This window comes from Nycticebus coucang, chromosome X (genome assembly GCF_027406575.1).
Source record: "Nycticebus coucang isolate mNycCou1 chromosome X, mNycCou1.pri, whole genome shotgun sequence".
Classification (NCBI taxonomy): domain Eukaryota; kingdom Metazoa; phylum Chordata; class Mammalia; order Primates; family Lorisidae; genus Nycticebus; species Nycticebus coucang.
In genome coordinates this window covers 61,934,696-61,945,425 of record NC_069804.1, presented here as the reverse complement: position 1 = coordinate 61,945,425, position 10,730 = coordinate 61,934,696, and the positions used below count along the sequence as shown (strand labels likewise).

Sequence of the window (10,730 nt, the reverse complement as noted above, 5' to 3'; positions counted from 1 at the left end):
CCCCCTCCTCCTCTCACCGCTCTTCTCCGCTCCCCTCCGCCCCTCTCTCTTACCCTTCTGAATTCTCTGGCTGGAGTACGCGTGCGCCTGTTCAGCTCTGGGGGTAGCGCGATCTTGGGCTCGTTCCCCACTTCCCTAACCCCGCCCGCTCTTTACTTACCGGTGGTGGCTGGCCTGGTGGGCTTGCGGGGAGACGCTCACGCGCGCAAGCGCACACAACGCGAAGCGGAGCTTGAGACATCGAAGAGGGGAGTAAGAAGCATCTGAGGAGGGGATAGAGGAGAAGTCGGTGTGTGTGTATATGTTTATTCTACGGTGTGGCTTCGCGGTGTGGGGAGGGGCGAGAAGAGGCTTGAGAGCGGGCCAGGGAGAAGCAAAAAGAGTCATAGTCTCCCTTCTTGAGAGCCTGTAATCTGGTGAGGGTCCCAGGCAGGCTGGGGCTCTGGAGGAGAGGAAGGAGGCCCGGGGGCGTGTCTGGATTGGGGCCAGGAGATGAATGGGCCAGAGATGAATGGAGGGAGGCAGCGGCGGCCAAGAGTCTGTTCAGAGTAAGAACCCTAGTGGGGGGCTGCTTGGCCGAGGCAGGGTGGATGCCTTTACGGATAGCAGGGGTCCTCAAACTGCGGCCCGCGGGCCACATGAGGCGGTGTGATTGTATTTGTTCCCGTTTTGTTTTTTTACTTCAAAATAAGATATGTGCAGTGTGCGTAGGAATTTGTTCATAGTTTTTTTTTTTTTTTTAAACTACAGTCCGGCCCTCCTACGATCTGAGGGACAGTGAACTGGCCCCCTGTTTAAAAAGTTTGAGCACGCCTGACCTATAGGTACCAGTGGAGGTGGGCTCAGATATTCGGGGTTGTCAGAGCTGCTGTGGAAGTGACTGAATAGGCGAAGAAGAAAATTAAGAGGGGTAAAGTGGGGAAGGGCAGGTTTGAGGTTGAGGTGTGTTTTTTGTTGTTTTCTTTTTTGTTTTTGTTGAGGGGTGGCAACTTTGGGAGCTGATGGAAGACTGGGTAACCGGGAAAGTGAGGAGGATACAGGAGGGGGACAAGGAGATGGTTGACAATGGACTGAATGATAATTTAAGTGAGATTGAGGCTACTGATAGGGAAGACCGCTTCAGGTGTGAGAAGTTGAGTAAGGTTTCAGTGGATTGTATTGATGGAAATGGAGTGGAGGGAAGAGTGGATTTAATTTAGTGGTTCAGTTGTGTGAAGGACTGGATGGGGTGAAGGATATTGCTGGCTGGTTGTGTAAATGTGTTTGGTTAAGGTAGATAGAGGTGTGCTACTTGAGAAGGGGTGGTGTGTGTTCTGTGACTGGTTTGGGATGAGGAGGAGATGATATGATGGGGTTAGGACAAAAGTGATGATGTGGCTTCCTTGTACTGAGGGTTTGATTAGTGAATAGTGGCAAAACATTTATGCAGTGGGCTGTGGGTAGAAATCTGCACGTGTGTATCCCCATATCTTGGTAATTGAGAGACATTATAAAATGAGACTGAACCCTCAAAACAGATGTGATGGTATAGCTACTCTGTGTGTTGATTGAGCGATTGTATGATTAAACAGACTTTTAAGTTTTGAACATTATCTGTATAGTAGTGATTGCATTCAATTTTTTTAGAGACAGTTTCACTTTGTCTTCCTCGGTAGAGTGCCATGGTGTCACAGCTCACAGCAACCTCCAGCTCTTGGGCTTAGGTGATTCTCTTGCCTCAGCCTCCCGAGTAGCTGGGACTACAGGCACCCACTACAATGCCTGGTTATTATTTTTTTTTTTTACTGTTGAAATTTGGCCGGCGCCGGATTCCAACCTGCCACCCTTGGTATATGGGGCCGGCGCCCTACTCACTGAGCCACAGGGGCTGCCTGCATTAAATTTTTTTGAGGCATTGTTACCTGTTTTTTATCTATAGTAAACTGTAATACTAAGAGAACTTTTTGAAGAAGTCTTACTGTATGACACAGAACAGCGGGTGTCTTTTAGTCTCAAATCTTTGGATTGATGAGTTTAAAATTGTCTAAACTGTACAGTCCAAGGGAAAAGTAGCTTGCATTAAAGGATAGCAAAAAAAGTATGATAGCTGATTTTGAATGCTAAAATAATTACAATTTTTTTTTTTTGGTCATTCTGAATTTATCTTATTTGAAAATTGGCACTTTTAGTATGCATTTAAATTACAACGGATTACTTGGCTATTTTGTTCTCTGAATACATATCTTTTGGTAAGGATGTCTTGTGATGGTCTCATTCTGTTCTAGGTCAAGATTAATGGTTATGGATTTTTAACTTTTCATGATTACTTTTACAAATTTTAGTGACATCTATTCAATTCCCTTGGAAATGTTGCAATTCTGAGAACATTCCAGGCCATTTTTCTTTCATTCTGCATTGATGTTAGAAAGAGTTTAATCCTTGTTTTGGCTACCTACAGTTCAAATATGAATGTTAATACTGTGTTCATAGTATCTCAGATTGAGATGAATACTTAAGTATGTTAAATGGTACAGTAGAAAGTATAAAGGTAATGTGAAGAGTCTGGAAATATTACACCAACTTAGCAAGGCACAGTGGTCTCCCAGTTTTGAACTCAACTTGTTGAGGAGCCACTAAACTGTTTTCCACAGTGGCCATATCAGTTTACATTGTTACCAAAAACGTATGAGGGTTCCAGTTTCTCTGCATTCTCCCCAATGCTTGTTGCTTACTGTTTTTATTTTTTTGAGATAAGAGTCTCACTCTATTGCCCTGGGTGGAGTGTCATGTTGTCTTAGCTCACAGCAACCTCAAACTCTTGGGCTTGAGCAATCCTCTTGCCTTGATCTCCTCAGTAGCTGGGACTATAGGTGTGTGCCACTATGCCTGGCTAGTTTTTTTTCCTGTTTGTACTAGAGACAGGGTCTCACTCTTGCTCAGGCTGGTGTCGAACTTCTGAGCTCAAGCAATCCACCCACCTCAGCCTCCCAATAGTGCTAGGATTACAGGCATCGAGCCACTGTGCCTGGCCTACTGTTTTTATTTTTTATTATTTTTTTATATATATATTTTTTTGTAGAGACAGAGTTTCACTTTATCGCCCTCGGTAGAGTGCCGTGGTGTCACACAGCTCACAGCAACCTCCAACTCCTGGGCTTAGGCGATTCTCCTGCCTCAGCCTTCCGAGTAGCTGGGACTACAGGCGCCTGCCACAACGCCCGGCTATTTTTTTTTGTTGTTGTTGCAGTTTGGCCGGGGGCCGAGTTTGAACCTGCCATCCTCGGTATATGGGGCCGGCGTCCTGCTCACTGAGCCACAGACGCCGCCCTGTTTTTATTTTTTAATGGCCATTGTAGTGGGTATGAGATAGTGGCTATCTCATTGTGGTTTTGATTTATATTTACTAATGACTAAAGATGTTGAGAATCTTTTCATCTGCTCACTGGCCATTTGTATATCTTCTCTGCAGACCTGTCTTTTCAAATTCTTTGCCCATTTTTATTTTTTTTTCCTTTGAGGCACAGTCTCACTGAGTTGCCCAGGCTAGCATGCCATGGCATCAGCCCTAGCTCACAGCAACCTCAAAGTCCTGTTTCTTTTTTTTTTCCTGTTTAATATTTCACACTTTATTCCTTGTATTAACAGGTTAAGAAAATAAAATTTTCCCAAGTACATATTTATAGGTAACATTTATAAGTGGCACACAAAAAGTTCGGTTCCACAAAGAATAACATTCAGTGATTTAAATTCAATTGTAATCATTACTTTAAGCTAAATGCAGTAATAATTTGATAAGGTACATACACACAAAACCCATATATCCTGAACTACAAAAGCACTTTCCATGGTCCTGTAACTCAGATCCATCCCTAATATGGTAATTCTCTATTGGTAAAATTTTAGCCAGTGTTTTTCTTTTCACATGGCCATTTTTCTGAGCCAATTAAACCTACATTTTATTTCATTTTATGTTGAATGCAATATAAAAATAGAGGTAAAAATAAACTTTGTGCAAGAAAACAAAAAGGTTGTTTCCATAGACATACAAGGTTTTCATCAAGTATGTTTCCACAATGAACAAGTACTTACCAATATGCAAATAAAAAACTACCCTAAATGTTTATTTTGCCATCGATGCCATTCAATTTTTAAGCAACGCCATTCTTACTACTGAAAACATTTATTTTTAGAAGCTTTGATCTGGGAAAATGAGTTTTCCCAAACTTAACAAATGGTATATTATAATCCCCCAGAGGTTTTACATCAAAAAAGCCTTCCAACATGGGAGCATTCACATGAAACTTTGTTTAAAAAAAATCATTCTTGTTATCTGAAGAAAAGAATATTAAAATTATCTTTTAAAACAGATAAACATCTTTAACAAAAACCCAGTATTTTCCTATATCATCTCTTTAAAGATAGGCCAGGTGCAGTGGCTCACGCCTGTAATCCCACTGAAATCACAGGTTTGAGACCAGCCTGAGCCAGAGCAAGACCCCACTTGTAAAAATACCCAGGCCTTGTGGCAGGTACCTGTAGTCCCAGCTACTGTGGAGGCTGAGGCAAGAGAATCACTTGAGCACTGGAGTCTGAGGTTCTGTGAGCTATGATGCCAGGGCAACAAAGTTAAACTCTGTCTCAAAAAATAAAAATAAACATAAAGATAAAAGATAAAAAAGTTCACTATGATAATCTCTCAGACTACTTTTATATAAAAACGTCAGAACACATAGAGCACATTTCACCTATCATAGTCAACGATGCCATTTAGATTTCACATATTAAACAGCTACAGTATAGCTTACAATGCACAAATATATCTAACACAACTATTAATATTTCAACCTTTGTTAATAGAAAGAACTGCCTAGTTGGAAAGATACTTTAACTTATGTGTGGTCATTAAAACTCAGTAAGTAATTCAAGTACGGTCATATAAAGGCAGGCAATTAATCCAATATCACTATAAAACCAAAGGCATGGAAATGAAGGCAAAAAAACTGTTTATCTTTCATTTACATAGGTAGGTATCAGGACCTTACTGCAGAAATATAACAATTATTACATATGGTTTCACTAGAATAACATGGAGTTTCAGAAACTACAAAAGATGTCAATATCCATAGTTTGCTTCATCAAATGCTTTTCTAGCCCGTTTCAATTCTTCATTCATAGTAAGCAAGTCTTTAACCCTAGCAAACTTGGGGTCCTTTCGAATCAAGAAGACTAGTACTTGTACTTCAACTTGTACTTGACCTTGTCTTCCAATTGACATTGCCTTGTGAGTCATTTCAGTAATGAATTCTATGACAAGGTCTTCAAGAATATCTACTGACTCAGTATAAGGATTCTGGTCATCTCCAAAACCATACATCATACATCTCAATTCTTCAGAAAAAAAGTCTCTTTCTTTACCCTGTCCATCTTCTGCACCTCCTCCAATTTCTTCATTTTCTTCCTCGAAAGCAGGGTCTTCCTCCTCATCTGCCATCCCACCAGCCTACCAGCCTGCAGTCTCAAAGTCCTTGTTTCAAGCGATGCTCTTGCTTCAGTCTCTCAAGTAGTTGGGACTATTGACACCTGCCACAACTCTTGCCTAATTTTTCTATTTTTAGTAGAGATGAGGTCTTGCTATTGCTCTTGCTCAGGCTGGACTTGACCCTGAGCTCAAGGGATCCTCCCACCCCAGACTCCCAAAGTGAGGATTACAGGTATGAGCCACCAACCCTAGCCTGGGTTGTTTATCTTTTTGTTGAGCTGTAGGAGTTTGTTACATATTCTGGATACTAGTCACTTGTCAGATATATGATTTGAAAATAGTTTCTTCCAGTCCGTGAGTTGATTTTCTTTTTTCTTTTTTCTTTTCATTTCGTTTTGTTCTGTTGTCCTGGCTAGAGTGTAGTGGTGTCGTCATAGCTCACTGCAACATCAAACTCCTGGCTTAAGTGATCCTCCTGCTTCAGCCTCTTGAGTAACTGAGACTACAAGGGCATGCCACCATGACTGGCTAATTTTATTTTCTTCTTTTATTTATTTATTTATTTTTTGTAGTGAGAGGGTCTCACTCTTGCTGAGGGTGGTCTTGAACTCTTAACTTCAAGTGATCCTTCCACTTTGACCTCCTTGAGTACTAGGTTTATAGGCGTTAGCCACCACATTCAACCTTTTTATTTTCTTAATAATGTATTTTAATGCACAAAAGTTTTGACGTTTGATGAAGTCTTGTTATCTATTTCTTGTTTTTGCTTGTGCTTTCAGCGTTATGTCTAAGAAATTATTGCCAAATCCAAAGTCATGAAGATTTTCTCCTCTGTTTTCTTTGAAGATTTTTGTTGATACATTTTGAGTTTATTTTTGTATATGATGTGAGGTAAGGGTCTACCTTCATCTTAATTGCATGTGGATTAACTTAAAAGTTTTTAATCTCTAAAATGCTTGATACATGGGCTAGGCTCAGTGGTTCATGCCTATAATCCTTGCACTTTGGGAGCCTGATTTGGGTGGATTGCCTGAGCTCAGGAGTTTGAAACCAGCCTGAGCAAGAGTAAGACCCTGTCTCTACTAAATATAGAAAAACTAGTTGGGTATGGTGAGGTGCCTTTAGTCCCAGCTACTTGGAAGGAATCACTTGAGCCCAAGAGCTTGAGGTTGCTGTGAGCAATGATGCCATGGCATTCTACCCAGGGTGACAGAGTGAGACTCTCCAAAAAAAAAAAAAAAACCGTGATAAGCCAGGTGTGGTGGCTCATGTTTGTAATCTAGCACTCATTGCCTGAGCTCAGGAGTTGGAGACCAGCTTGAGCAAGAGCAAGACCCTGTCTCTACAAAATAGTCAGGCGTTGTGGTGGGTGCCTGTAGTCCCAGCTACGTGGGAGGCTGAAGCAAAAGTATTGCTTGAACCCAAGAGTTTGAGATTACTGTGAGCTAAGATGCCATGACACTCTCCTGAGAGTGACCAAGGTGAAACTGTCTCATAAAAAGTGATAATTATCTCAGTCTTTAATTAGGCTTAATTGAATTAAGCTCATTAATTTGACTTTTTTCTTTTTGCTCAATTATTGCCAAAGATTGAATTGTTTTTATTTTTTATTTTATTTTTTTCAGACAGAGTCTCACTCTTTCTCCCTGGGTAGAGTGTTGTGGCACACAGCAACCTCAAACTCGTGGTCTCAAGCAATCCTCTTGCCTCTGAGGAGCTGGGACTATAGGCACATGCCACCATACCTGGCTAGTTTTTTTAAGACAGAGTCTCACTTTGTCACCTTTGTTAGAGTGCTGTGATGTCATAGCTCACAGCAGCCTCTAACTCTTGGGTTCAAGCAATTCCGTTGCCTTGGCCTCCCAAGTAGCTGGGACTACAGGTGCTCTCCACAATTTTCAGCTGTTTTTGAGATGAGGTCTCGCTCTGGCTCAAGCTGTGAGCTCAGGGCAATCCACCCACCTTGGCCTCCCATAGTGCGGGGATTACAAGTGTGAGCCACTGTGCCTGGCTTTTTATTTTTTTATTTATTTTTATTTTTTATTGTTGGGGATTCATTGAGGGTACAATAAACCAGATTACGCTGATTGCATTTGTTAGGCAAAGTCCTGCTTGCAATCGTGTCTTGTGGCACACACCAAGGCCCCACCCCCGACTTTTTATTTTTTTAAATAGACACAGGGTCTTGCTCTTGCTTAGGCTGAGCTCAAGAAATCTACCTGCCTCCACCTTCCCTAGTCCTAGGATTACAGGGGTGAGCCACTGGCCTGGCCCCTAGGGGATGTGTTTTAAAAACAAGTATGGGAAGTCTGTGATAAATCAGCCTCTAGGTGATAGTTCAGCTCTTATTATATCCACTGCCCCCCAGTGAATTTTTGTTCCGTTGTGCTACTGTGTCGTTTCCATTCAAAGTCAGCTTTTGAAGGTTTCTAGCAAGAGAAAAAAACAAAACCTTGAAGGTATGTGCTAAGGATTCTTTATCAAAGGCACTGATAACTTATTCTGAAGCTGTTAACCCCTGTGAATTGACTTACCTGAGATAATTGTGGTTCATACCATTCATTCAAAACATATTTATTACATTCCTCCAATGTGCCAGGGTTGGTATGTTGGAAGTAGATGAAAAGGAACCAAAAGAGGCAATGATACTGCCCCTTTGGAACTTTCATTACACTGGAAGTTGACACTAAACAAATAAATCATACCAGAAAATAAATTCTAAGAAAAAAACATTTGGAAGGGTGTTGGGATGTTGGGGAAGGACCTTATTTAGCTGTAGTGTTTAGGGAAAGCTTTTTGGAGGCGGTGACCTTAAATAGAAACTTGAATGCCAAGAGATTAGCTGAGATCTACTGGAGGCTCCAGGCAATGAAGGCAAAGAATCTGACTTGTGCTACCTCTTTTCACCCATTTCTCCTTCCCAAGTGCTCAATATATTTTTTAAACTGGTGTATTATTGAATAGCATTCTTAGTGTCTCTATATAAGTGCTTTCTCATTTATTTTTATATATATTCCTAGGGCTTAGATAAGTGTATTTACTGTTTTTTGAAGGAAAAGTGGTCAAACTTGGGCGGCGCCTGTGGCTCAGTGAGTAGGGCGCCGGCCCCATATGCCGAGGGTGGCGGGTTCAAACCCAGCCCCGGCCAAACTGCAACAAAAAATAGCCGGGCGTTGTGGCGGGCGCCTGTAGTCCCCGCTGCTCGGGAGGCTGAGGCAAGAGAATCGCGTAAGCCCAGGAGCTGGAGGTTGCTGTGAGCTGTGTGACGCCACGGCACTCTACCGAGGGCGGTACAGTGAGACTCTGTCTCTACAAAAAAAAAAAAAAAAAAAAAGAAAAAAAAGAAAAGTGGTCAAACAAATGTTATAATATGTAACTATGAACTTAGTAAGAGACTCCAGATTTGAGGCCTGATTTTTGTAGACTTTTTCATTAGGCCATGGTTTTACATTGCTGAATGTAGAAGAGATATTATGCTGGTCACAGGAACATATCTTTTTAGCAATGTTAATATATTTTATTACTGGACAGCTTTAAAAAATGTATTATATTTTTCTGCTTTTCTAAATAGTCTTCCAAAAATTATTTAATGTTTTCTTGAGTATTGCTGAACGATGCTTTAATATAGTGCTGCCCATTGGGGTTATTAAAAGGTAGAAAATAAAAGCTTTCATTTATTGATTATTGTACCTGGCACTGTGCTAAGTATTTTTTCATGTACATTTTCATGTCCTTTGAGATTTCACAAGTGAAATCAAGAGTGAGTGAGGTTAAATATTTTGCCTTAAATAACCTCAAGGAATGAAAGGCAAAATAAGATTTGATTCCAGGTTTCTCCCACTTCATAGCCTGTGTTCTTAAACTCTGTTTTATGGTCAAGAAGCTATTGGATTGGCCCAGCTTGGCGGCTCACACCTGTAATCCTAGAACTCTGGGAGGCCAAGGCGGGTGGATTGCTTGAGCTCAGGAGTTTGAGACCAGCTTGAGCAAGAGCAAGACCCTGTCTCTACTTAAAATAGAAAAACTATCTGGGCCTTGTGGTAGGTACCTGTAGTCCCAGATTGGGACTTGGGAGATTGAGGCAAGAGGATCACTTGAGTCAGGAGTTTGAAGTTGCTGAGAGCTGTGATGCCATGACACTCTACCCAGGGTGACAGAGTGAGAGAGACTCTGTCTCAAAAAAAGAAGCTATTTTGGATCCACAGTGGCCCCAGATATATTATGGTTGGTGAAATTTTGGGCTTAATTTTTTTTTTTTTTTGAGCCTGGCTAATTTTTTTATTTTTGGTACAGGTGGGTTCTCACTCTTGCTCACTCTTGAACTCCTGAGCTCAAACAGTCTACCTCCCTTGTCCTCCCAGAGTATTTGGATTACAGACGTGAGCCACTGTGCCCGGCCTCTTGGCCTAGTTTTTAAAATTTGTTTTTCTTATTCATTATTTAAGCTACCAGCTGTTATATCTTATTGTTGTAAGGCTTTGCCCCTCTAAAACAGGGATTCTTTACCCAGGTCATGCTGAAGATGTCAGTGGACAGAATTAGGGTAAGAGCATAGTATAATTTTAAAAGGGAATAATTTATAGTATGATGGTTTTGACTTTAGAAAAAATGTGTTACTTTAAGATTCTTAAAGAGGGATATTATATTTTATTAAGATATAAAATTCACCAATACAAATATAAAAATCAATAGTTTTTAGTAAATTTATAGAGTTGTAAAACCTTGATTACAATCTGATTTTAGAACATTATCATCACCCCTAAAAGATCCTTCATGTTTACTTGCAGTCATTGCTCTTATGCCCTAGGCAACCACTAATCTAGTTTCTGTCTCTGCAGAGCTGTATTTTCTGGATATTTTATGTAAATGGAATTGTATACTAAATGGTCTTTTTTTCTGGTTTCTTTCACTTAGCATTTTCGAGGTTCATCCTTGTGGCATGTATCAATACTCCATTCCTTTTTACGGCTGAATAATATTCTATTACATGACTAAAATACATATTTTTTGTTTATCCATTCATCGGTTGATAGATATTTGGATTGTTTCCACCTTTTGGGTATTGTGAATAGTACTGTGATGAACACTGTGTACAAGTTTTTGTGTGGACATGTTTTTGTTTCTCTTGGGTAGAGGTTATCATATAGTATAATAACTCTGATTAACTTTGTCGAGGAACTGGCAGATTATGTTCCAAAGCATACCAGTAGTATATGAGGGTTTTGTTTTCTCCACATGCTGTCCAAATATTATTACTGCCTTTTTGTATTGT

General features: G+C 40.6%; 2 protein-coding genes across 2 annotated transcripts in view; one reads left to right on the top strand and one right to left on the bottom strand.

Moving 5' to 3' along the window:
- Nucleotides 1-234: 234 nt before the first annotated feature.
- The window catches only part of WNK3 (WNK lysine deficient protein kinase 3), a 348,186-nt gene continuing 337,690 nt past the window's right edge, over nucleotides 235-10,730 (top strand). The window contains exon 1 of the mRNA XM_053579253.1: nucleotides 235-289. The gene's annotated coding sequence lies outside the window, so the exon portion shown is untranslated. The remainder of the gene's footprint in view (nucleotides 290-10,730) is intronic.
- On the bottom strand, nucleotides 5,093-5,470 carry LOC128576828 (transcription initiation factor TFIID subunit 13-like). Its single transcript, XM_053579017.1, has one exon. It carries the CDS (start codon nucleotides 5,468-5,470, stop codon nucleotides 5,093-5,095), a length of 378 nt encoding a protein of 125 aa, XP_053434992.1.